Source organism: Eschscholzia californica, unplaced genomic scaffold (assembly GCF_041429995.1).
Source record: "Eschscholzia californica isolate CP2 unplaced genomic scaffold, dmEscCali1.0.p SCAF_5, whole genome shotgun sequence".
Lineage (NCBI taxonomy): Eukaryota > Viridiplantae > Streptophyta > Magnoliopsida > Ranunculales > Papaveraceae > Eschscholzia > Eschscholzia californica.
This window is the reverse complement of record NW_028238472.1, coordinates 7,178,965-7,206,723: the sequence shown is the minus strand read 5'-3', so window position 1 is coordinate 7,206,723 and position 27,759 is coordinate 7,178,965. Positions and strand designations below refer to the sequence as shown.

The following is a 27,759-nucleotide window of genomic DNA, read 5'->3' as shown; positions in this document are numbered from 1 at the left end:
GAACAAGTTCCGTGGAAGAGTTTCCACGGAATTCTTTTATTTCCATGGAATTGTTTCCCTGATATCAAACACAACCTTAGGGAACTTTAACATTCTTACCGAAGGAAAAAACAAAGTTTTTTTTGTTGAAACTGCATTAATCAAATTAATTACAGACTAGTGTTGGAGGAAATAAGGAAAAACATACCAACTACAATTACTATTATTAATACGCACCCATTTAGCTAACTTGTCCGCTTAATTGTTGTTAGTTCTCTAGGTGTAGGAGTAGATGATCTTCTGGAAACAACTACTGTACTTTTGAAATTCCTTAAGATGACCTTGAGATTGACAGTGTACCACTGAAATATGATGTTGAAGATTGTTTATAATGTTTTTGTTGTCACTTTCAATATGAAGATATGTTATTTGTCTGTCTTTGGCCCATTTCATTCCCTGTAAAATAGCTTTGCATTCGCATTCCTCAGCATTTCTTCCTCTTGTTATTTCCGTAAGTGCTCCTTGGAAAGTCGATTGAGAGTCATAAAAAATACAACTGATCCCTACTCGTTCGCTAATTTGAGTGAATGAAGCATCCGAGTTGAGTTTGATAAAAGGTGGTAGAGGTGGGTGTCAAGGCCGAATATTGATATTGTCTTGCCGAACATTGATACATGAACTTCTAGGCACAGTGACTCACGGAATAGAGTCAGAGCAAATATTAAAATAAAAGCATATTAATCTAGCATACGAACAATGCAAAAGAGCGTGGTCTTGGGTTTCCTATTGTTTACAACAGGAACAAAGAAATTGATTTCCAATAAAATGACCAACGCGATGTCTTAGTGGTAGACTGTTCGTACAACATTTCTATAGAAATAGTTTGATTCTAGGGATAGTATCAATAATCCTGGAATAAAAGACCAATTCATTTCCATAACTTGACCATGGTTATTTGTCTCCCTAAGATATCTATACGTCGAGCTAATAGTAAACTCACCAGATTTGGTGAGAGGCCACTGAATTTTATCCTGCTCATTTCCTGAATGGCTACAGCACTAATAAAGTTGCACATATCAAGATCAGAAGTCCTAATGAGAAAATCATTGTTCCATTAGTGATTATTTAAGAGTTGGGAAACCATCGCAAGAGTAAAATTATAAATGTTGGATATAGGCGGAGGGTGTTGAGGGATCCAGTAGTCCTCCCATATGTTAATAGAATCACCTTTATGAAACTCCCAGAAGAACTGATTCTACCTAAACCCCGATACGAAAGGAGTCTTGGCAATCCCCTTACTCACCAAAATAAGGGCCTCAGGCCTCTTACAAAAATAAGGGCCTCAGGCCTCTTACCAAAATAAGCACCCATCATGTTTAGAACTACAATCTTTATATCTCTCTTTCTCCATAATATGAAGACTAAGCAAATCAGTTAATGTAGAGCAAAACTTCTTCTGCCTTCAATTTTGAAAACAAATATTTCTTTCACAAAACTTATCCATAGCTCCAGTCTCTTGCTTAGGCCTTGGCCAATGTTGTTTCTGAAGAGTCAATCAATCAGAAGAAAGAAGAACTGATTTTTACGTAAACCCTAATAAGAAAGGGGTACTAGCAAAATTTTTAAGTTTCTCACAAAAAAAATTTTCATTGTTTTTACAATCGAAACTTTTGCATTAAATAAGTGAAGGCAGGAAAAATTATACAGAAATTATAAATAAGAATGAAAATGAGCAAAACTGAAATTAGGAAAACTTGGCACCTGCTACACTAACATAACCGAATTGAAAATTTCGCAGCAGTTGTGTTATGCTTCTGTTGAAATAACTCTGGCTTCAAGATTTTCTGATTTCCTTATTTTTGTTTTACCTCTCCTTGATTTTCCTGATTTTCGCTTTTTTTCGTGTTTGAGGTCTGAAGGAGTTTCTGGTTCTTCTACATTAGCAACTTCTTTGATGGGTTCGGGCTCTTCATTTGGTACCTTCCCTTCTGAGGGTACGGTAGATTCTTTGTCGGGTACTCTATTTTCAGTTTCTGGTTCGATAACTGACATGCTGTGAAGAGTATAATCCAACAATAATGTGCTTCTTATAAGCCTGTCAATCCTGCTGAGATGCCTCTGTGAATATGGTATAAGACCTTCGAGGAGTTCACTTATTCCCTTTATCTGGAAAATAAATGGATGCGTAAAAATATAAACTTCTGGAGCAAACTAAATTTGGAATTCAGAAATACGGATTTCATGCTTATAGCAAGATTAAACAAGTTGGAAACTTTCGTCCTCGGTAAGATTGACTGAGCCACCCATACATGCACATTTTCTATTCTCTTCTTTCCATTTTTCATATTTGTTTGTTTATATATGGAATTAGAAGATACGTATGTTTCATAATTCTGTAGAAGAAATATGAACTGAAATTTATCACCCTTGCTTGAGTTTTGATCGTCCTACTTGCTCGTAGTCATAACTAATAGGGAAACAACATCTAGCAATGAAGTTTTGTCTACAGATATAAGTATATATAGTATAAAATAGACATGATATGGAAACAAGTACTAGCATTGAAGTTTTGTTTACGGATGTATATAATAGGCATGATAGGGATGTTAGGGTAATTACCTCAATAATCTCGGTAGGAGGAAGGATACTGAATACTCGAAAAAGAACAAAATGTGCGATGTGGCAAAGCTTCGGTTTTGTATTCCATTCACGAGCATACTCAAAAAGTAGATGGATTTCATCTTTGGTAAGGGAACGAAGGGCTTTCTCTACCTGATTCTCAGAATGTTTCTTCCTGCAAAAATGATTAAGCTCAGATAACTGAAATTAGGTGTTTAAAAAGATGAAGACAATGATTATGACTTACCTGCAGAGCTCCGAAAACAAATCAAAAAGTTTATGGGGCCTTCGAAGTTCAAATGCAATCTTAAGCGCTTTAGTATAATTAGCATCTGATACAGCATTTTCTAGCGCTTGACCTTTTAATACTCCTTCTTCCTACAACATCAGCAGCACATGCAGATTCTTAAACAATTTATGTGGATTCAAAATTTTTTTACGGACCAGTCATATGAGATACTAGGAATAATTCAGCATTATGAAGTTAAGGGGATATTTTCTGTAGGAACTTAACCCGTAAAAAAGCAGACCAATTGGTGGGCGAGGAGTAATAGCATGATTTTCTTACGGATCAGTCATTTGAGATACTAGGGGTATAATTCACATGAAGTTAAGGGGATATTCTCTGTAGGAACTTGACATGTAAAAAAGCAGTACAGTTGGTGAGCGAGGGGTAATAGTAGCATGTGACTTTTCGAATATTACATACTAGCTTTACTCTTACAATAGTATTGACGTTAAAAGTTCCAAAGACATATATTCAGGAAATTTACAATCTAATTACCTATATGTTGATGTGCTAGCCGAGACAATGAACCTCTTGACTTGCCTCAGCTCCTATAGGCAATCTAACTACCTATATAGAAGAGCTAGAGCGAGATGATGAACCTCTTGACTTGCCTCGACTCCTCTCGGCAAGCGCCTTAGGCTATGGGCCAGGCGCGCATATTGCCTTGTAACACATCCTTCAGTGAGGGTCTAATAGGTTCAATTTTCTTATTTGGGTTTATACGCATTAAGGTTATAATAAATGCTTTACAAGATTGTAACTTGATCTACTAAATAAGTACGACTTACTTCTTTTCGGAAAGCCTCCTCCTTGTCTTCAGCAGTAGAGTCATGCCACAGATTCACAACAGCATCACCACCACCAGTAGCAAGCATTTCTGTTTGCTTTCCAACAGCCAACGCCCATACCTGAAGGTTGAAAATATTAAGCAAAATCAATTAAGGATGGCTTTTGCCTCTATGGGTTCATTAGAAATAATGTTAAAGTATCTAGTTCATTGCTTATAAGTTATTAATATGTTCTGAATAAGATATCAACCAGGTAGGGTAACTATATAAAAAAATAAGAAACAAAAAACTGGTCACAAACCTTGTCCTCATGTTGGTCATAAGTGGCAATACATTCATTTGTTTTTATGGACCATAACTTTACCAATCCGTCAGCACCTGAAACAAAAAGACATATTGGTTGGAAGAGTTCATTAAAGAAATAATCAACCACATAGTAAATTCACCGAATAAAAGCTTCCTTACCACTAGAAACAAACTGTGTTCCACGAGTAAGAAATGATGCTCGTAATACAGAAGATGTATGCCCCTCAAATGTTTTCAAGCATGAACCGTCCGATATCGACCATATTTTTACTGTTTTATCACCAGATGATGTTATTACACATTTTTCAACTGGTGAAAATTCTACAGACCAGATTCCACGTTTGTGCCCTCTAAGCACAACAACGGATACTAGATCAGGGAGCCTCCATACACATGCAGTACGATCCTAAACATAGAAAACAAAAAGGATATGTTAAAGCATTTCTTGAAGGAAAATAATAGCTTAAGAACGGAAGTTCAGATACAACAACGACTAATCATACAAAGATGTGGTGATTGCATTGTCAAAAGGTAATCAGTCATATAATATTCAAGATGAAATTGCTATTGAAAATCGACTTGAATAGTAAATCTTTGCAAGTTACCTGTGAACCACTACAAACTAGATTGTCATCGGGTGCAACAGCCACAGTATTAATATCCTTATCATGAGCTGCCACAACTGCTTTGGCTTTCAGGTTTATGACTTGGTTATTATCCTCCTCCAGACCATCCAAGCTCCACACTTTTAGTGTACGATCACTAGATACAGGCACAGAGTGAGATTAGTCTTTTGAGAAATAGTTGCCTAGATGATGGAAGTTTACACAATAAAAAAAACCTAGCAAAGAACCAGTAACGAGAATTAACTTTAAATTCTACAGAGAAGCGAATTTATAAAACAAGGATGCTTAGCTTAGGTAAACTGACCTACTACCGCTAACAACAAAGTTCTTTTGTTTCTTAGAAAATGCAACTGCTGCGACGGCTCCCATGTGACCAGAACCAACTCCAACACAACATTTTCTTTCTTGTTCCCATAACCTAAACTGTGACGCCAGAAAAGATAACAAAATTTATATAGATTTTTTTACAAAATATTATGTATCACTTATAATTCATAGACCAGTATTCAATAGCCAATAGTCGGAACCATACAAAAAGAAGTAAGAAATGATTCAAATTCAGAATAATGACATCTGAAAATAAAAGAGATAGCCTCACACTGTTGTCCTTGCTTCCTGTTACAATGAGTGTTCTTCCAGAACTTGAAACACAAGTATCAAGGCATAACACAGCATCAGAATGCCCGGCTAAGACATAGGAACATGACATGCTTGCAAGATCATAAACTCGCACCTGAACATGTTTTCAAGTAAGTAACAAGAAGAGGGAGAAACACATGAATAAAGATATAAAAGAGGAAAACCCAATCAGAGTCTTGGAGCCCTAAGAGATGAATCAGGATCAACAATTAAACGATCCATAAGGAACATTCTCAAGAAAGAAAGTTGATCTCACCTTATAACTTTGATCTGATGAATCTGACCTGTAAGACTACCGATGTCTGATGGTGTACACCAGAGAACAAACTAGTAACGAGTAAAGATGAATTACCTGTTCGATGTTGGTTGCTACAGCGAGGAACTGTTCCGTGTCACCTAAAAACTTCATATCCGCAATCTCTTCATTGTAACCCACAAGTCGTTTGCTTAAATTCAAATTGAATACTTCCTCCTCCGACTTTGTTAAGGAATAGAACAGAAACTGCTGATCAGCCGTGACACACAGCAATCCTTGATCGGAGGGCAATATAACAGCTGCTGCAAAACCCCTCTTGACTTCATCCTTATCAGAGTTTGCAGCAGCATCAGAAGATCCTTGCTCAAATAGGCAGACAGCACTGTACATGAAGCAAAGAAAATGAGGTCATTGACTCCGTTCTACGAGGTAGAATTGCCACCAAAAAAAGGCTAAAATTTGGGGAAAGATATTAAATGAAACTTCTTGTGCTGACCCTACCCTTCAGAGTTCCATATCCTCACGACTCCGCGTTCACCAGCAGTAAGAAAGTAAACTGGTGGCGAGATACTTTTCTTCTTCTTCACATTACTCTTTTCGGTTAATCCCAATAAAGCAGCAAAACTAGTTCCCGGATGAATAACACAAACAGTTTCAACCATCTCGTATGTTGGTACAGTAGTCTTGAAGCTGTAGTTACGCAAGTCCCATAAGTTCACTACCTGAAACCAATCTACAGGTCATTTACTTTCTAAGAAAATGAAACAATATGTAGATATAAAAATCTACAGAAGAGATTCTTTGTGAACAAAATATATACAAGAATAAACAGTATCATAATGCAGATACATTTTCAGTTGCTGCAACATAATATTCTTTCTTTTAAGATTCAAAGGAGAAAAGGTGGTTTCTTCGCATGACCATCATGCCACCTACCAATAAAATAAATAACAGAACACAGATTTTAACAAGTCATCACACCGAGTGATCTGTAGCCAAGAAAGAAAGACAAAGCACTTAAGGCAAACAATTACGAAATTCTGCTAATTAATGATCTAAACAGGAGTGCTATGGAACTTCCAAGAGATGTTCAATTCATGACATAATCAGTATAATGGACGAAGAAGGAACATTCTGAGTAATAATTGTAAAAGACGGATTGACTTCCTGACAATTATTCAGAGGATATACGTTTAAGTATCTGCTTTGGCCCCCTTTTCCTTTTTACCATAGAAAGATCGTAAGTCAAAAAGAAAAAGGTAAATAAACGTTTAACAGTGTTACAGTAAATAATCACTATAAGCATGATTTTACTAAAGTTTTTTCCCAATATTCAAGAAATTCATAAAATATTTAACCAGACTAGCCTCTCACCTCATTTAGAATTCAGGAATACAAGGATGACGGGGACCAATGAGATCAACCAGCGAAGGTATTACAAGAGGGGGAGGAACCATTAAACATCTTTTACTAGCTTCTTCTGTGATTACAGACTACATAGAAGCAACCTACTAACCACTAAGTAGTCTCAAAGTTTCAGGATAAAAGTATCGAACCCACAACAGGCAGACATTAACCGATAGGCAATAGGTATTCGTCATAACTAGACAACTACACAAAATTAGTCCAAGGAGCGAGAAAACTAACGCCTACACTTGAAGTGAAGATGTTTAACACGTTATTTAACAAGGACAAGATTTTTGTATTACTATAATATAGTGATACAAAACGCTACAGTTAACAGTGCATCAAACTCATATTGACTTACACATCATATTAACATGGTCCAAATTAATCATAGACACGAAATATCAAAGTAATATTATAGAAGTTGAACCATGCCTTGTCTCTTCCAGCGCTGACCAAGGTCCACCCATTTTCAGATACAGCCAATGAAGTTACAGCTGAGAAATGCTTTTCTAGCACAGCCACACTTTTTTTACTTACAAGATCCCAAACTCTAACTGTCGTATCATCACTTCCAGAGAACAACTGCAGACACCAAATTGATATTGGTCAGGAAAAAATTGCGATTCTTAAAAAGTGATTGAAAAGACAAAGGGAAAAGGGAAGTCATATTAAAAAAACTATGAGTTCTCTCCACTCTCCAAAATAGTAATAAATTTACAAGTTAAAGACAACATAGCAATATCACTAATGCACAAAATCAGTTATTAGTAGCACATTATTTCTCAGGTGATTCCTCATACATAAAAGTTGAATCTTACAAATTTACAATTTTATGAGATAGTTGTCTGCTTCGAAGAAGCCATGAGCGAACAATAATACTAACTCAAAACCTCAAGAAACAACTACACGAGGTGCATAATAACATCAATAGAACTAACAATCAAATCAATCAAGCCATTCTTTTGGGTTACTTCGAAGTGCAAAAAAGACAAGATTATATCAGCCCCGATATTGATTGTGCCGACTAAATATTATTTTACAACTGCAAGCAAAAAAGTCCTTGTTCTACTGGAGTTGGGAACTTCAGGGGATCATACAAATTTCCAGTTCTTCAGATTCAGATAGAATATAGTGTTCAACTCTTATTACATCCTTAAATAATTGAATCATATGGTTGATAAAGCTATACACATTTCCTACTTTTTTCATTTCTCATCGACCCATTACTCTTTCTTGATCCAACTTTTCGAAGAATCAACGTATATTGCTAAACCAACAACTTGTCACAACAATGAATTAAACAAACACTGCATTTATTAGAAGAAAATCTAACTTTCAAACTAAAAAAAAAATAAAAATCAAAGTTTTAACTTACCAATAGATGATTGGGATCAGGATGGAACATAATACTAGTAACAACCCCCTTATGACCTTTGAAATAATGTGTACAAAAACCTCCATCCACATCCCACACAAGTACTTTCCTATCAGCTCCTGCTGTTGCAAGCAATCCTCCTGAAGCATCACAAGCCATTCCAGTCACTGGTCCTTCATGTCCCTATACTCATACAAGAAAAAAAAACATAACATTAAAAAGCAAGTAGTTTTAGAGAGAGAAAGTTAGGGAATTTGATGTTTTGTACTACCTTCCATGAACGCAAGCATTTAAAAGTGGAAATATCCCAAACCCTAATTTGACGACTATGACTAGCTGAGAAGAGGAGTTTATTATCAGGACTAAGAATCAAAGAAGTAATAGCTTCTGAATCTCCTTCAATTGTTCCTTTAATAGAAGCATTAGATGAATCAACAATTTTGATTTTGTCATTACAAGCACAAGCTAGAAAAGATCCATCAGAAGAAACTGTAAAAGGTCCTCCTGTGTAAAATTGTTCAAGTGAAGGAACACAACGATAATTCTTCTTGAAGCTACCAATATTCGCCATTGTTGCAGAAAACCTAATCAGTTGGAGGCTTTGGGTACTGGTGTTAGAGAGAGAGAGAAAGGGAAGGGGGCGGCGGCCGGCGGGAGTTCTGAGTTTTTAAGGGAGATTATGGAGTCAGTAATTGAAAGAGGGGGAAGAAACAAGGGTTTTGGGTTTATTGGAGGCGCTTATGAAAACCTAAAATTGCTAAGGGGTAAATTCCATTTTGGACTTCAAGATGTTTCAAGTGGTCATTTTAGCCCCCCTAAATTGTTCAATGGGCCATTCTGGCCTTACTAGCTAACAATAGTTAAAGAAGCTGAAGAAGAAGTCTAAGAAGAGCATACAAAATGTTTCCATCTACAATGGAAGAGAGTACGAGTGAGAAAAGAAGTTTCAAAAAGTTAGATTCGAATGTGGGAGAGAAAGAGAGATTTGTGAAAGAAATAAAAGTTTTAGAAAACGTATGTTTTTAGACATATATCAGACACAAACTTTAAATAAGGTTCGATTCTTTTGAACCCAAGTTTTGGAAAAAAAACAGTATACTTATATTAGAGGATTGATTGTAATGTTACGTCTAAAGTAACATTTTCACGTAGCTTGGGCTTCGTTAAACGCACCCCCTATCTAACAAATTTGTTTCAATATCGAGAGTACATTCTAAATTCGTGAGAAAGACTTGCGCTTTTTTTTTTTTTCGATTCGTCTACTATTTGTTTCTGGACTTCTCACAAGCTTCATCAAGTTTTCCCTTAAACCCTCTAAGCACGTCTCTGTATATATTTTATCTCGTTTTCTTCTAACTTCTTGATCTAACCCACTTCTTTTTTGTGCCGTTGTCTTCATCTTCATTTTCTTCATATTCGTCCTCGCTTCCATTTTGTTCTTATGGGCGGAGAGGATCTACGAAACTTAGCTTAGACAAGGGAAAAAAAAGGAAAAAATTTAAATGCACTCACCAATTTTGTTATACAAAAATGGCGAGTGCATAATTCCCAAAAACTATCAAAAGGTGCTTTCTTGCTATGGTAGCCTTTAGTGAAAACTGGCATCTTTAGGGTGCTTATAAACTTACCTTCATTTTGCTTATAATAGGCAGAAAATCTAGAGGCACAACTATTATGGCGGAAATGGCTTTAGGCATGCTCTTGTTTATTTTTGTTTCCAATCATATATCTTCAGTATCTCATCAAAGAAAAAAATCATACTGTATATCTTCAGTATGGCTAGTTGGCTACTAATATTAAACTCTTGAGGTAAGAGTCGTGTCTTTAGCGATGACGTCCGAAGCCAGACCAAACATGAAACTATTATCATTTAGACGCCGTACTTCATGGCACGAGGTTTTGTTTCTAGGTAACATATATATACTTGCTACTTAATTTCGTTTCCTCTTGTGAAAAGGTTTAAACCTTTGAATATAAAACACACTCGAATGTAACGAGTGGAGATGAAGAAGGTGATGCTCTCGGTTGATGACCGAGAGAGAGACAATGTCTCGGTTATAACCGAGAGGTATGTGACGACTCTTGGTGGAAACCCGAGAGTGGTGAAGCTCGGGTATGACCGAGAGTGAAGGAGACAATGTCTCGGTTATGATAGCCGAGAGACCGAGAGGGAGTGATGATGATCTTGAATAGATAATCGAGATGATGAAGAGAGCTTCGGGTGAGACCCGAGAAGGAGAATAGTTGATGGTGACAAGAGATAATAGCTTAGGTAAATACCTTGGTTATATTATTCACTTACAACTTGTACATTACATTATGAATGGATCTCTTTATATAGGTTTACATGATGAAGAGTTTTAAGCTATCAAAACTTATCTAAACTAATCCTAAACTAATCTAAATTATAATCCTAATACCTAAGGAATCCTAGTTGTAGTAGGATTCCTATTTGGACCAAGTCCACTCGGTTTGGCCGAGTGGAGTGGACCTTCCAACACTCCCCCTCAAGTTAGAGCGGGAATGGAAGTAACGCCTAACTTGCCAATAATGTTCTTGAACGGTTCTGCCCCAAGTGGCTTTGTGAAGATATCCGCTAACTGATTTGCTGTACTGGTGAAGCGTGTGGCAATGACGTTGTCTTTAATCTTTTCACGAACGATGTGGCAATCTATCTCAATGTGTTTTGTACGTTCGTGGAAGACGGGATTATCAGCAATGTGGAGAGCGGCCCGATTGTCACAGTAAACTGTCATCGGGTCAGAGTGGTTGATTCCAAAATCAAGTAGTAAATACTTGAGCCATTGTAATTCGCATGTGAGGATGGCTAAAGCTCGATATTCTACTTCTGCCGAAGATTTTGCAACTGTGGGTTGCTTCTTTGATTTCCAGGAGAGAGGGATGGATCCCAACATTGTGAAATACCCAGTAGTAGATCTACGGGTTGAAGGGCAGCCAACCCAATCCGAATCACAGTATCCTGTAATATGGAGAGAGCTGTCTGCGGATAAGAAGACTCCTTTATCAAGAGTACCCTTCAAGTATCGTAGAACGCGATGAGCTGCGTCTAAGTGTACTTGGCTAGGTGTTTGCATGAACTGACTGAGGTTGTTTACGGCAAAGGTGATATCCGGCCGTGTAACCGTTAAGTAAAGTAATCTGCCTATGAGACGGCGGTAAACTGACGGATCTGGTAAAGGTGTACCGTCGGTGGGACTGAGACGTAGTTTTTGTTCCATGGGAAACTCAGAAGGACGTGCAGCGGTGAGTCCAGAATCTTTTAAAATATCAAGAGCATATTTCCTTTGACATAGAAATATGCCTTGCGATGAGCGAGATACTTCGATACCAAGGAAGTATTGTAGGCGGCCCAGATCCTTTAGTGAAAAGGCTTTATTTAGAAATATTTTTAACTGGGAAATAACATGATCATTATTTCCCGTGATAATTATGTCGTCTACGTAGACGAGGACATAGATTTGAGTGGAGTGAGATCTAAAAGTAAAAAGAGAATAGTCACTTTTAGACTGAGAAAAGCCACGTTCGATGAGAACGGAGGAAAATTTTGAAAACCATTGTCGAGAGGCCTGTTTGAGACCATAGAGAGATTTATGGAGACGACATACTTTAGACTCCCCCTGAGATGAAAAATCGGGGGGTAATTTCATGTAAACTTCTTCATGAAGGTCGCCTTGAAGAAAGGCGTTATTGACATCCAATTGATGGAGATTCCACCCTTTAATGGCGGCTCCTGAATCAATAACCCATGGAGGATGAGAAGAAGAAGAGTACTTACCTGTGAGATTGATGAGTGGATCCTTGTTGGTGCCGTTAGAGTGGTCGGTTGGTTGCCTATTGCGGTCCAATAATGCTAAAATACCTTGATATTGCTCATGAGTAAAAGATGACGCTGCAGGCACCCCCGAACCATTATGGTTCATGGCCGAACCATTAGTGTCCATAACCGAGGCAGTCACGGGATCTTGGCGTGAACGGTTCCTTCCACGTTGACCGTAGTTGGGTGGATACCCATGTAATTTGTAGCACGAGGAAACATCATGTCCATGAATTTTGCAATTTTCGCAAAAGGGTCGAGGACGTTTAGTACGTTGTCTATCGGAACCGTTGAATCGGTTATGAGAGTAATCGTTGGAACCAACCGCTAGGGCAGCAGTGTTAGAGTCAACATTCATGGGAGTAATGAGATTTTGTTGAACCTCTTCTTGCTTGATAAGTGAATGTATTCGAAGAATTGAAGGGAAGGGTTCAATTAATAAGATTTGACTCCGAATTGATGAGAACCGGTCATTAAGACCTTGAAGAAATTCCATAGCTCTATCTTGGTTGGTTCTTTCAACCAAAGAGCGACCATGACCACATATACAAGGCTCGGTGATTAGCAAGAAATTGAGTTCATCTTGAAGAGCCTTGAGATGTGTAAAATATGTAGAAACGTCTAAATTCTCTTGTTTGAGACAAGAAATAGCTCTCTTTAATTGAAAGATTTTAGGAGCATTGGTTTGATGAAACCTATCAAAGAGATTCTTCCATATATCGGATGCCGTCTCATCATATAAGATAGATGATCGAAGAGGTGGGTCTACCGAATTAATAAGCCAACTAGAAACGAGATCGTTACATCGTCCCCATTGTTCTAATTCATTAGGATCGGTGGGTTTATCGATGCTTCCATCTACGAAACCTAGTTTGCCCTTTGCCCTTAAAGCTTTTGACATTCCTCGAGACCATGAGGAGTAATTATCACCGGTTAGAAGTGGTGTAATAAGAATAGTAGTAGGAGAATCCGAATGGTGAACATCAAACGGCCCACTATTGAGATTAGTGTGAATTTGAGAAGTTTCCGAAGTTTCGGGAGTAGTCATGATTCAAAGAGAAAAAAAAAATTGAAGGCTCTTATACCATGTGAAAAGGTTTAAACCTTTGAATATAAAACACACTCGAATGTAACGAGTGGAGATGAAGAAGGTGATGCTCTCGGTTGATGACCGAGAGAGAGACAATGTCTCGGTTATAACCGAGAGGTATGTGACGACTCTTGGTGGAAACCCGAGAGTGGTGAAGCTCGGGTATGACCGAGAGTGAAGGAGACAATGTCTCGGTTATGATAGCCGAGAGACCGAGAGGGAGTGATGATGATCTTGAATAGATAATCGAGATGATGAAGAGAGCTTCGGGTGAGACCCGAGAAGGAGAATAGTTGATGGTGACAAGAGATAATAGCTTAGGTAAATACCTTGGTTATATTATTCACTTACAACTTGTACATTACATTATGAATGGATCTCTTTATATAGGTTTACATGATGAAGAGTTTTAAGCTATCAAAACTTATCTAAACTAATCCTAAACTAATCTAAATTATAATCCTAATACCTAAGGAATCCTAGTTGTAGTAGGATTCCTATTTGGACCAAGTCCACTCGGTTTGGCCGAGTGGAGTGGACCTTCCAACACCTCTCTAATGTACAAAATCATTTTCCATGTACTAACCCGCCCACACATGGTAAATATGGCTCACTCTTAAAATTTATGTACACTATGAATCCATGTTGTCTCAAGGCTATCACACATTCACATTACGATGAAAAACTAATGAAGTGTTCATACGGTAAGTTTGAACTAACTTCCTCATCTGATTTTGACACCTTAGTTAAAACATAATCATCTGCTTAGACTTAATTATATTTATAGATTTTGTAGTTAAATATACATACAATCGACAACATTGTCTCCCTTGTTAACTACTTCATTTTGAAAATTATACTGAGAATGAAGTAAAAGTCTAAATTAAACAAGATAACGACGAATGGTATCAATGTTGTTTCGGTATTTACTAACTCCATTGTTAACTACAATATTAATTTCTTTTATTTTTGGTTTTCATATTTCAGCAAAGGTAGGTAGATTAGTTGTTTTTTATAGGTAAAATAACGTACCTACTAACTATCATTTGAGTCCCTTCTTGGACAAGGTTAGCTTGCAAGAAGAGAATAACTAGGGTTTATAACAAGTCCTTATTCCAAATCACCTCTTTGCCTATCTCACATATATATATTATATATATATATATATATATATATATATATATATATATATATATATATTATATATGTATGAATGTATAACCAATTAATATAAAACTTATTTAAGTAGGTAATACATTGTGGAAACATAGTGTGAGAACAACCCCACATAGAAAAATGATAATCTAGGTTATCTCTACTCATCGGCGGTCTGTTTTAAGTTTAATGTCCACAAATTTAAAGCATAGAGTACACATATTTGTTAGCTCTAACATCTCAAATCTGGATGCATACTTTGTTGCAATAATTTGGAAATGATAATCTTTTCTTATCCTCACCAATTGGTAAATTTAGTCGATCCAAATAATATCGTAGTAGGGTTCTCAAACAGGTTGTGAACTTCCATCTCTCATCTTTTAGCTTAAAACGAGGGGACCTCCGAATGCTATTTTTACATACAATTGTTATTAGCTGCCACTTTGGCACATTATTTACCGATACTAATTTTGACGTTTCCAAAAGAAAATATGGCTTGTACGCAAAGGAATTAAGTAGTTTTACTCTCACCTAATGGTTAACAAATAATCTGACTTATACACACACACATATATATATATATATATATATATATATATATTATGAAAATGATCACCTTTTCCATTCATTATTCATATGGTTCCATCTCAAGTTATATACTATGAAATAAGACCCTAATAAACATGTAGACATAAGAGAGAATATACTATCTATTGGTTTACAGAAAGTGTCCATGTAAAAGGATGTTTAACTTTACATGGTTTGGTTTTTATCAAAAGGTCAAATCCTTCACATAAACATTTTCACTAGCTAGGCAAACCTTCTAATTCAAGTAAACTAATCCTTCTTAGAGATTTTTTTAATTTCTTGTCCCTACCCTCTTTACAACTAACTTGTATTATATTCATTTAGAGTTGATTATGCTTCAACTAATCTCTCTATCTTTCTTTTTTGTTTTGTTGCTTTTTCACTAGCTAATATATAATGTTCATTCATCATGTCCCTCCATTCGCCATTGTTATGGCATAAGCTATAGAAGTCAACGACATTGTTTGTAGATTTTCTGGACTAGATCTACGCCAAAAAAGAACAATGTTTTGTTTTTGGCAGAAACTGTACAAAACCCACCCAAAAAAATTGAATGATCAGTTGATCTCACACTTATAGTTCAATCATATATATACGCCAGAAATCCCTTGAGGTCTCAGGTTCGAATCCCAGAGAAGGTGGAATCTTTGGTTATTTGAATTGGGGTTATTAGGGTGTAAATAATGTTGTTGGGCTTTAGGCCATGTCTTGTTGGGCTATAGGCCAGGTTCTGTTAGTGTTTGAGTTGGCTGTTATTGAGCTTATCACATCTATGATGTATCAAGTGCCAAATGTAACGACATACGTAGATCGTAGTCGACTCCAAAAAAAAAAAAAAATCATATATATACGCTTTCCTAAAGAATGCCCGACTACCACATTCCATTATCAAGAGATGAGCTTAAAAATTCACAAATGGCATTTGTTCTTCAAGTCGATAGCCAAATTATACTTCAATCAAATGATAAATTATTAGGGTGTGCTATGACATATATACTGACTCACCTTCAGTAAACTAAAAGACAAAGAATGATTCAAAGTTTAACTGCGATTTGGACCGTTCTTTTACCTTAATGAGTCTGCATGTCACAAATTAAGCAAGGTCTTTTGTACGCTTGGCATTTCTCAAATTATTAAGGAGGGTTTACTTTGATGGGTACCCAAATTTTTTCATGGGACCTTAACTTAGCATTATCCAATGCATGCATGCATTATTACATGCATGCTTATACTATGCACATTTAGGGTTCACTCTTTCTTTGAGCATTTTATCTGAAGAAACTGAATGACAAAGTCCAAATGAAGTCTTAACCATTAAAAGAAAATTAAAGAAGAATGGAAGAAAAAGAACATCAATAGAAAAGATTATCATAGATTCATAGACAAATGAAATCAACACATAATTGTTTTGACCTTTCCGTAGAGTGTGCTTATTTCAATAAGTAACTTTTCCACATAGTATATAACAACTCTCTAAAATAATGAAAAATCATCATCAATGAAGGAACTACTACTTTCTTTACTTAAGATATTCCTAATTAACTAGAGATAATCTTGTAAATATGTTTAGATTGGCCAAGAAGGAGAAGTTGTTTGTTGTCTGCAAAAAAAAAAATTATTATCAAACACAAAGAGACCAAAATTATGAAGAAGTGATTGAAGGAAATGAATAATACTTACTCTACTAAATCTGTCCAATTATAGTCATTGTTTTCAACGTCCTCGAATTTTAGGTCGCCCCAAGTTTCGAAATAGTTTGAGGTTGATGAGTTATTACAAGTATCGTGATGAGTTGGTTTGATCTTGGTTCTTTCTTCTTGATTTATTTTTGAACAATCTGGGGAAGAGGGTGTAACTAATGGAGGAATAGCATCTGTAACACTTAAATGATTAGTGTTATCATTAAGATAATTGTTGTTTATCATTGAGCTTGATCCTCCTTCAAAGTGATAATAAGAATCTCCAACTACTCCAGTTAGATCGTTAGGGTTTTGATGATGGATTATACCTAAATTAGAGAAATCATTATCGCCCGATTGAGTTGGATGGTTTGGAGTGAGCTCTAAAGATGATAAGCTACCATTGCTAAGTAGTCCTCCAACTTGATTAAGGAGATAATTATCACGATCCAAAGCTAATCTTAATTGATTAGGTAAATGAATATTAGGTTGTCCACCATTATTGCTCATAACTTGTAGTAGATTATTCAACAACTGAGCTTTTGCAATCTGTGCTTGAGCATCTACTTGTAGCCTTAAAGCATTATCCCAAGGATTCATCAAACTACAAATATTTACAGCTGCAAGTAAATTTGGTAGATTAGCGAGAGGATTAAGATCTGTTCTTGGCCTATGAGTAACCGGATCGATACCCATTTGTAAAAGTTTTCTCTTCAAGTTAGTGTTCCAATAGTTCTTGATTTCGTTATCTGTTCTTCCTGGAAGATGAGTTGCTATCTGAGACCACCTACAAGAAAACGACGGAAAAAAGAAGATCATTATATACTATAGTTTACTCGTTTATGCATGCTCCAACAGTTGATCATTGTTAACTGATATAAGAGATATCCTTGTTATTCGTTTCAACGAGTTTAATAGTATAATAACGGTCATAAAATATATACATATGAGCATTTCTAGCATAAGTTATTGGCTGTTTTCTTCTTCAAAAACATAAGATACAAGGAGTATATATGTTGGTAGCTAGCTATCTGTTTATTCTTTGTCTTTTAGGTTTCGCGATAACATTTTCGCATTTATGAAAAGAAATTGTTACGTACTTATTTCCGAGAAGTGAATGAAGGTTGATGATGAGTTGTTCTTCTTCATCGGAGAATTTTCCTCTCTTGATATCAGGTCTAAGATAATTAGACCATCTAAGTCTGCAACTTTTTCCACACCTATTTAATCCAGCAAGTTTGGGTAATGCTCTCCAGCTTCCATGGCCATTTCTTTCTATATAATCGATGAGTTTTCGATCTTCTTCGGGTGTCCAAGGACCTTTTTTCAAGCCATTTTCATCATTACTAGGAGATCTTCCCATTATGATCCTGCAAGAACAGAAAAACATGCATTTTTAGTGTAACCATCCATGGTTTAATATGATATCCCTTGATGTTGCAGTTCAGATAAGATGACAGAAGAATACCTGGTAATAAGATTGTTGTTTAGGTACTAATACTATGGTGATTATGATATACTTGTAGTGTGTGAGAAACTCAATAGAGTTGTCTTGGTTTTTATAGTATGTGATGATGTTTGGAAATTGACAAAGACTTTGTTTGGGTCAAAATTGCTACTCAAACAAGTCATGTACTTCATCAAATGCTTGTTTTCAATGCTGATAGAGGACGGGTACGTGTACTCTCCCAAACAGGACAAAGGATATTTTAGTCTTTCCATAAATTTTTTAGACCAAAATAATCTTTGTTTTATTAGCGAACTCAACTACGAAATGTGCCAGAGAGTACACCAGGGAGTCTCCCAATCATTTTTGTTGTTTTTTCAACGCTTCTTTTTGGGTTTCCAAAATTATCCTTCTATCTGTGAAAAGTTATTAATTTCAAGGATAAAGCATATAGTTTCATTTTGAGTGGTCATCCTTAATCAGTGTGTTTTCTTATAATTTTGTATTTTTTTCAATACCTTTCCCATGTTTGCTAATAACCTCTAAACAAAATGCCTGTACAGGAGAAAAGTTCAGTGCATAAAAGATCTTAATTTAATCTGTAACAGGTTGAATCACTCGGGTAAAAAAACGGTCTATATCGTGTTCAAATTTTAAATTCTTTTGCTTTTTAGTAAAGATGAATCAACATATCATAAATTAAGTCGAAATCCTTTGTGCACATGACACTTCCGTTTATACGCCTAAATGTTGCACAATATGTTTACAACGATTTGATGCTATTCATTTCGCACAACAGTACAGTCTAACAAGCGACGGTCAATGATTTGGTAGAGGTTTTGGGTAGGTTTTGACTTTTAACATTTTCTAGCATGGCACTAAATTATGAAAAATGATAGGAAAGATTACAAGTGTAGACCTTCCTTCAATCTAAGTAGGAGTAAATTGTTCATAGAGAAGTAAAAAAGTTCCTCAAGACAGAAAAATAGTCGACTCGAAAATAAAGACTGTTGATTTCGTTTAGGTCGACCCAATTCAAAGTCAAACTCTCAAATTTGAGTGATGTTTTATTGGTCTACTAACTCCATACAAGTCAAAAATTAATCTAAGGTCGTGATGGTTTAATTGTTAAATAAGAATCTTATCATGTTTAAATACGATTCCGCTCTTTGAAATTTTATTTTTAGAGCATCTCTAATCGTTACACCATCCAAACTTATCTCTAAAAATTAAAATTATAGAATTGTTCGTGCTCGGTAGATACAGGTTATACTCTCTTACACCAGTAAGTTGCATAGTCCACTCATCTACAAAATTCATTAAACATTGATTTTTGGATATATGTATTTGGGTTCTGGCTAAAAATTGAAAGCTACATTGACTCCGTGATTCTTTGACTTATTAGCTAATAAAATAACATTGAGATGAAAACACATTTTTAGTTGTTAATTAGGTCCTTCAAGGATTGCACCTTTTTTGTTTTTTTTTCTGTTGAAAGAGGGTTAATTGTGCCTAAAATTGGGAACTTTTCTTTTATCTTATCATCTAATAACTCTAACCTGATCTTGGTAAATAAATATTTGCTATTTGATAATTTAAAACAAACTTTTAAAGTACTTGAAACGTGTACAAGATACTTGAAACGTGTATAATATGAGGGAAAATGTCTCCGAAATATAATATGAGGGATAGAGATCAGAGACTTGAAACTTGTATAAGGTATACAGTCTTTACGACATCATTGGCCCCATCTCAATTGAGATTACTTAAAGGTTACTTGACAAATTAGTTCCCATGATATACAAGTCTTCCTTGAAATTGCATCAAGTAATTAATGAAGATTTCGCTTTAGGAGCGTAAGAACACATCGAAGATGACAAAAAACTTTTCGACATACTTTCTGCAGGTTTTCCAATCCACAAAATCTATTTAAAAAAAAATTTATTTATAGGAAAGAAAAAGACATTTTTTTTTTCAAATAGGAAACATCTTTCACAAAAATATGTAAGTTTTAACAAAAAGTGTACTCAACCCGCTTCCCACTTGAATCGCATGTGAGAGAAACAAGGTTTGTTTCTCCTCTCACATGTTCAGTCACGTGGAGAGACAAACTCACATGCGGTTCATGTGGGAGTCCAAGGAGGTAGGTTGTGTAGCCTTATTGAATTTTTAAGATGTTTTATAAAAAGATACAACTATTAATAATTAATTATTGAATTCGAACTCTGAGAAGGAAACCAATCCATACTAGCTTTAGATTTTTTACTTTGTGTCTATCTTATCGTTTTAATATTTGATATGTTTTTATTCTTGTAAACTCCTCAATATTTTACGTATAGTTGAGGAGGAGTTATAGAACGAACTCACCCCAATTTCATAATTTAGATCTTGAATTCCATCACTATTTCTGAGAAGGTTCGTAACAATAACTTTAATCGTCATTGTTAGAAGAAGTCATTGTAGTTAAACCTAATTGTCTAAACAGTTATGACTTTAGTGTAATATTAGTCATAGAATCTCAGTTTAAGATTTAATATATGTGATGTCAATAGTGTTAGGTATAATGTGTGGTTGAGCTTGAAAATCTTGTTTGATTTAGACTGCCTCTATTAAGGGAACTAAACCGTGACGGATGCTATTTTCTTTTCTTCTCAGAGCATGGTTATGGGTCCTACCTTAGATTACAAAACTAATACTTAAAAGATTTCGTGAAACAATTATATTGATAGAACATAAACATTACATTCTTGGTTACTAGATCTAACAGTGAATTTTTTCTCTTTGGGTGACGACGTGACGTGGACTGTGGAGTACGTGTAGTTGTGAACCTATCACGTGTGGATGTAGCTCCAATACCATGTTAAGTTTGTAGTAATCTCAAAACCTTGACAATAAGTGGAGAAGACATTAGACATATACATTATATTTCTAGTTACATCCTTCTCCCATGTGGAACTTGTGAGAATAGTCCCACACAGGAAAAGGCGTAACTAGCAACTAAGAATATAATGTATAGGTCCTCTCCACTCATTGCCAATTGGTTTTGAGTTGGATGACCACAAATTTAACATGGTATCAGAGCTAGGCCCACATGTGATTGGTTTAAAAGTCACACATGCTCCACGTCACCCGAAATAAAACACACGTGTTAGGCTAACCAGACACACGTGAGGGGGCATGTGAGAATAGTCCCACGCAGGAGAAGGGGTAACTAGCAACTAAGAATATAATGAATAGTCATCTCCACTCATTGCCAATTGATTTTGAGTTGGATGACCACAAACTTAACAGAACTAATCTCCCAACTGTTAGAACATAACTACTACACACCCAGCATATCCGTGCACGATTGGGCAAGTGTAGATCTAAATGTTTGTTTAACACAAATAACGTAGTTTCTTGCTTTGTCTCATTAGTAGATTGAATTGTTGGGTTGTTTGTTTATCGTTTGCCTTGTAGGAATATCGTCTCATTCGCATGACTGCATCAAATAAATATATGGAAGACTCGTGGCAAGGTTCAATTTCAACATACAAAAAATAATAGTAATTCAGAATATAATTGATACTATTCTAAATTGTCCAAATATCCCTCTAAAGATAACCATGCCAAAACACATTCGATTTCTGAATCACTAGATCATTGGACCCGCCTCCTCATGACTGTTACAAAATTAAAGTAGATGTCTCATTTCAAACTTATCCAAACCAATAGGTAACGGAATGGTGATTCGGGATCACAATTCTAGTTCAATAAATACTCGTTCTATCAAATCTCGAGCACGGAACAATGAAGAAGGGAAAGCCAAAGCTATTCTAGAAACTACAAAGTGGGCAAGATCGTTTGATATCGACAACATCATAATTGAAGCAGATAATCAGTCTATCATTTCACAGTTAACACCAAGCAAATCTAACATGCATTGGACTTCACATGCCGTGATGACAGAAATAAGAAATTTGAAGAATTTATTCAACCGTATCAGATTCATGCACTGCAATCAAAGGCATAATTAGTTTGCTCATAATCTAGCAAGATCAACTATACACGATAAAGTCTTTTTTTTTGTTTTGTTTTTTATCTTACCCTGCTCATCACAAAAAAAAAAAAATCAAATGAATTAATTCATCATTGCCATCGTCATATGAAAAAGTTTTTGTTTAATAAATATGAGGATATAATATTAATATAGAGAAGTACAAGATCTTAAGGTTTTTGTCACGGATGATTAATCATTCAGGTATTAATTGGTCTATTTAGGCTGCTAAATGATGGGAGATTAGATATATTATCCCAAGTTGGTCTAATAATGTTACTTCCTAGTTAGTTTCCTCCAAGATATGTAATGTTTTCTGAGTTTTTTTAATGCAAATTTTAATGTCTTTATATATGTATGTATAAATTAAGAGAGAGAGAGAGAGAGAGAGAAAGTATATTATTAAAGTTTGTGAATAATTGCATATGTACATGATAGTAGTCTTCAACTACTCTCTACCTTAGTGTTGTAATGGCATACTTCATCTTCTCTCTACACCATGCCAAACGAATACCTTCTATCATAATATTCCACATTATGCATTCCACATTTGGACATATGATTCAATTCTATTCATTACTATGAGTTATTTTACGTGTTAAAGAACAAAAAGATGAAACACTAGTTAGAAACAACATGCTATCAATCAAATAAATGTTATTTAATTTATTATCGAATTATCTTAATATAGACATATTATATATATATATATATACTAGGGTATAGCCCGTGCCTCCGCCACGGCATAATTTTGTGTGAAAATAAGTAGGAAGTGGGAAGGAAGAGAATTTAGTGGGTGGTTTGTAACTAATTTTCTGAACATGGAGAGATTATAGGATGTTAAGGGAGAGAATATGGGTAAGTGGTTATTATTTAGCAGTGAAAAAACGTGAGATATAGTGGTTTTTTGTGGTTGGTTATCAAAAAAGTGGGAGAGAATTAAGGAGCCTCTGATTTGGTGGGTTTGAAATTCAATTTTAGTCGTTAGATTAGATAATTTTTGATGAATATCGGATGGACGTGAATATCCATGACATAAATCTACGGCTCACCTCAAAAAACACCATTGTGTTATATATAATTATATATATATATATATATATATATGACAAGATAGCGGTTATGATTGATGTGGGCACCACAGTGTTCTTGATCAAAGGGGGATAATTATTGTATAGTATAAGAGCAACTCCAATGTGGGGCTCGGGCTCCCAATTTTGGGAGCCCCTGAATTTTGGGAGCCCCGGGGCTTTTCACAACTCCAACGTTGGGCTCCCAAGAGGGGCTCCCAAATCTAAAATATGCACATGTGTGGTGTATGTGTGTGAGGGTTGTGTTTTAATTTTCAACTATAAATTATTAATTTCAAATATAAAATTGAAATTTAATATTATGTTAGAGAGAGAAGGAATTTTGAAAAGATGAAAAAAAAATTAAAAAAAGAAAAAAATTAGAGAAATGATTGGAAAAACAAATTTAAAACAATTTATATTTTTTGAAAAAAAATTTAGTTTAAAATTTTTTTTTTAAATAATTAAAAAAAAACTAAATAAGTGGGGTGGATCCCCTTTTTAGGGGATCCACCCCAAATATGGCCGTTGGGAGACCCCCAACGGCCATATTTGGGGCTGGGAGCCCCCCAGCCCGGGCTCCCAGCCCCACCGGGAGCCCAGCCCCGGGGCTCCCGGGTTGGAGGGATGGGGCTGGGGGCTGGGGCTCCCAAATTCAAATTGGGAGCCCCAGCCCCCAATACGTTGGAGCTGCTCTAACCCAACCTGGATAAGTGATGAATGTCCATTTATTGGTTATAACTCAAGTTCCAGTCCACCATCTTTTGGTGCGAGATCGAATCTCAGTGGACATAGTTTATCATTAAAATGTACTCCTCGTAATTCAGACAATAAATAAAGGTCGGTGTTATGGGAAAATAAAAAAAAGTTTCGGAGTGTGAAATTTTGGGTGGAAACAAAAAAATTTGAACTATTTTTTACCCCAAACAACCAATACTTTTTCAGCTTCTTCTTCCTTTCACCTACCACCACCATCTCCGGCAACTTCCACCATCTCCGGCGAAGTCCACCATTTCCGGCGAAGTCAACCATTTCCGGTGATAATTTTTTTGTTCTCTTCTCCATCTTCGGCGATGGGGAAGAGCCCCTTCGCCAGAGCTCTGGTTTCCAGACGAAACTAGACGAGTCTGGTTTGAACAACCAGACGAGCTCCGGCGCCGGAAACATTAAGAAGAAAGAGAGAACAAGAGAAGAGAGAGAAGAAAGAGAGAAGATAGAAAGAAGAAAGAGAAGAAAGAGAGAAGATAGAAAGAAGAAAGAGAGAAGAAAGAAAAAAGAAGGGTTTTTTGAACTTACCCCCTTATCACTAATTGGTAATTGAGTTTGCCCCCCTCAATAATGAGTAATTGAGTTTACCCCTTTAGATTTGCTATTTTTGACAAAAACACAAAGGTTGTGTTTGGCGTACGTGAAATAAATGTGACTATCAAGAGCGATTATCATTCAATATGAATCCTCGTAGTTGACCACTTTACTTTTATTGTTTGATTTAGTCGGTAATAAAATTAGTAAAGATTGATTTTGGTTGTAATTTGTGATTTTATCATCTCATGTCAAACATGTCCTTAGTAGTTTTGCTAAAAATACAAAATTCAAGGGGGTAAGCTCAATTACTAATTACTGAAGGGGGTAAACTCAATTACTAATTAGTTTTGAGGGGGTAAGTTCAAAAAACCCAAAAAAGAAAGAGAGAAGAGAGAAAGAGAAGACAGAAGAGAGAGAGAGAGAGAGAGAGAGAGAAAGAGAGAGAGAGAGAGAGAGAGGATGATGAAGTTGCCGGCAACATCCGACCGGCGAATTTTTTCCGGCGACATTAAAGGTGTGTTTGGTTTAATATTTTTTGTTTTCCGCCGTCTTCCCAGGAAACTTGTCTGCTTTCCCCAAAATAGTGGCCTAAATAAAGTAGTCTTAAGAACATATGGGCCCATCTCATCAAAAAAAGACCAGCGCTTTGGGAAAGCTAAATAGTTTCCGGGGTGTGGAATTTTAAAGGGAATATGCAAAATTTTGAAAAAATTTCGGGAAAACATATTTTATGGGGAATATGGTTCAAAATAAAAAAACCCTCCACCTCACCTCCCTCCACCTTTCTCTCTCTCCACCTCACCTCTCTCTCTTCTCCGACTAGGTCGCCGGCCGGAAAATTTTCCAGGCGACGACCATGAAAAAAAAAAAATTCACTCACTCTTTCTTTCTAGAAACTCCAGCGAAGGGGTTTCCCTTCTCCGGAGTTCCGGTCTGTTGAAGAACTTACAAAATAAAATTTTCCGGCCGGCGACCTAATCGGAGAAGAGAGAGAGAGGTGAGGTGGAGAGAGAGAAGATGAGGTGGAGAGAGAGAGAGGTGAGGTGGAGAGAGAGTGAGGTGAGGTGGAGGGTTTTTTTATTTTTATTTTTACTTTTATTTCTCTCTAACAACTTAAAAAATAAAATTGTCAAACAAAATTGACCAATTTTTGACCAAGTCTTCACACCCCAGAAACTATTTTGCTTTCCCCAAAGCGCTGACCAAAAAAAAAACATATGGGCTCTCAAGTCCCCTAAGATGACCTTTAGGGCCCAATATCTCTTAATTGGCGGTTACATTGCTCATCCAAACTTATGATGCATTGCATACTATATTCATGATGTACCTATACCATTAAAATGTAATGACTCTTGTGCCATGTATTTTTAAGACACTAAGGTAGGCCGCCTTTCAATAAAAAAAGCTAGTTTGCCTTTCAACAAAAAAAGTTAGTCTGTCAACAGTTGGTAGCTCAAGTGGTTCCAAGGTGTTGATATAAACTCCAGAAATTCCTGGAGGTCCCAGGTTCGAATCCCATAGAAAGTGGAATCTTTGGTTATTTGAATTGGGATTATGTAGGTATTAATAAAGTTGTTGGGCTTCAGGCCATTGTCTCTGTTGGACTTCAGGCTCGGTGTTGTTAATGTTTGAGTGGGCAGTTATCAAGCTTATCACATCTATGATGTATCAAATGCCAAATATCACGACGTACGTTGATCGTAGTCGTCTTCCAAAAAAAAAAAAAAAAAAGCTAGTCCCATTAATCTTTGCCCATGTGTCTAATGTATTGTTAATTGTTAACACATTATGTTAGTCAGCCATAAATCTTTTCTTTGGGTGTTTCGTTCATGACGAGTGACACCTATCTCGGGTTATCTGCAATAGTAGAATGGTCGAAATTCACCAAAGTGAGGTCTTTGTAATCTCGTACCTATATGATTTTGGTTCCTCAAACTGTATAGAATGGGAATTGGACGTGTTCTTGCGTTATGGTACAGTGGTACACAAACCACACCGATAGACATATACACCTTTTTGTAGTCACATGACCTCTTCTACCTTCGTTAAAAAGATATTTAAAAAAATGTGAGATTTTGACATTGACTCCCATTTTTATATTGATATACTACATCCTCGATTTTTTTAACTTTTGATTTACAACCCCCACATGGACAGAAAACGTTAACTTCTAATTGAATGTCAGTTGTGCGAATCACACATGTGAATCGAGACAAAAATACCCTTCTTTATGATTTTGGCACTGACCTCCCACTTTAATATCAATATTAAGACTACACCCCCGTTTTTTCAGAACTTTTGATTTAGACTCCCTCATGGACAGAAAATGTTAACTTCTAGGTAAATGTTAGTCGAATCACACATATGAATCAAGACAAAAAATGCCCCTTATTTACATTTTAATTTCCATAGTCTTCATCTTCTCCGACCTACACAACGACCGCCACAATCTTCATCTTCACAAACTACTTGAACTAATTTTCTTGATAATGAATCTTATAATCTTCATCATCTCCAAGTCCATCATTATCAGCACTACCCAAACAATGATTTTGCAAAATTTCGTGAAAATAGGTATCAACAACTTATTGTTGGAATCGGTACCTAACTCAAAAGCAACTGGACCGGTTTTTGGTTAATTTGATGTACCTATATTCATTAGAATATCAAGCAAGACGTCTCGTTGGATTCGTCTCGTCGAGCTCTTGAATTTAGACTCAAATTTTGTCCAAATCCGATTCCGTATGAGTGAGTTATTACAAAATTCGTTTGGTATGGGTACCATTAACTCAAAACCAGAATTTTGAGTTAGTACCACATTTATGAAGGAGGAAACGGTTTATTTCCTTATATAGAATCTTCCGTATATTTATGGTATGTTCTTTAAAATAGAAAGGTGACTCACGTGGTTTGCACCACGCAAACCACGCACGCGCGCGTGGGCGTTTAGGGCGCTTTTAAGGCGTTCGCATGCACTTTGCATCCTCGCGAGGAGCGATTGGAGCCTTTGATTTTATGGTCATAGATTTGATCTGACGGTCAAGATGATTGGCACCATTAAGATAGATTCATTGATGATCTAACGGTGGGCGTTCAAGGCGCGAGATCTTGATAGATCCGTTGAGATCTGACGGTCAAGATGGCACCCGAAAACCAACAGACAAATATGACTGTTGGGAAGCATCCATTCGTTTATAGGCACCTGTCTGAAGTGTCACCAATACTCCTATTTTTATTAAAACAGGAAGACCGGATTCTTGGTTTTTT

At 36.1% G+C, this 27,759-nt stretch overlaps 2 protein-coding genes across 2 annotated transcripts; both read right to left on the bottom strand.

The window, feature by feature from the left end:
- Positions 1-1,558: 1,558 nt before the first annotated feature.
- Positions 1,559-9,352, bottom strand: TOZ (Transducin family protein / WD-40 repeat family protein). The gene is made up of 14 exons (XM_086639461.1): positions 8,559-9,352; positions 8,288-8,470; positions 7,345-7,494; positions 6,004-6,224; positions 5,599-5,884; positions 5,206-5,340; positions 4,912-5,030; positions 4,587-4,743; positions 4,141-4,387; positions 3,977-4,053; positions 3,676-3,795; positions 2,846-2,976; positions 2,599-2,773; positions 1,559-2,145 (listed from the first exon to the last, which is right to left on the bottom strand). Exons 1-14 carry the CDS (start codon positions 8,856-8,858, stop codon positions 1,786-1,788), a joined length of 2,661 nt encoding a protein of 886 aa, XP_086495587.1. The 5' UTR covers positions 8,859-9,352; the 3' UTR covers positions 1,559-1,785.
- A 6,961-nt stretch (positions 9,353-16,313) lies between these two features.
- On the bottom strand, positions 16,314-18,164 carry LOC147536680 (transcription factor MYB53-like). Its single transcript, XM_086641197.1, has 4 exons — positions 18,103-18,164; positions 17,735-18,004; positions 16,636-17,421; positions 16,314-16,555 (listed from the first exon to the last, which is right to left on the bottom strand). The coding sequence occupies exons 2-4, from the start codon at positions 17,995-17,997 to the stop codon at positions 16,522-16,524; spliced, it is 1,083 nt and encodes a 360-aa protein (XP_086497323.1). The 5' UTR covers positions 17,998-18,004; positions 18,103-18,164; the 3' UTR covers positions 16,314-16,521.
- Positions 18,165-27,759: the final 9,595 nt, after the last annotated feature.

Excerpts from the sequence above, each read along its gene's own strand:
- TOZ (XM_086639461.1), bottom strand. The coding sequence starts at position 8,858 with ATGGCGAATATTGGTAGCTTCAAGAAGAATTATCGTTGTGTTCCTTCA. Across the intron at positions 4,388-4,586 it reads TAGTTTGTAGTGGTTCACAG|GATCGTACTGCATGTGTATG; the intron begins GTAACTTGCAAA and ends TTCTATGTTTAG. Across the intron at positions 2,774-2,845 it reads TTGTTTTCGGAGCTCTGCAG|GAAGAAACATTCTGAGAATC; the intron begins GTAAGTCATAAT and ends TCATTTTTGCAG.
- LOC147536680 (XM_086641197.1), bottom strand. The coding sequence starts at position 17,997 with ATGGGAAGATCTCCTAGTAATGATGAAAATGGCTTGAAAAAAGGTCCT. Across the intron at positions 17,422-17,734 it reads CATTCACTTCTCGGAAATAA|GTGGTCTCAGATAGCAACTC; the intron begins GTACGTAACAAT and ends GTTTTCTTGTAG. Across the intron at positions 16,556-16,635 it reads AATTGGACAGATTTAGTAGA|ACAACAAACAACTTCTCCTT; the intron begins GTAAGTATTATT and ends TTTTTTTTGCAG.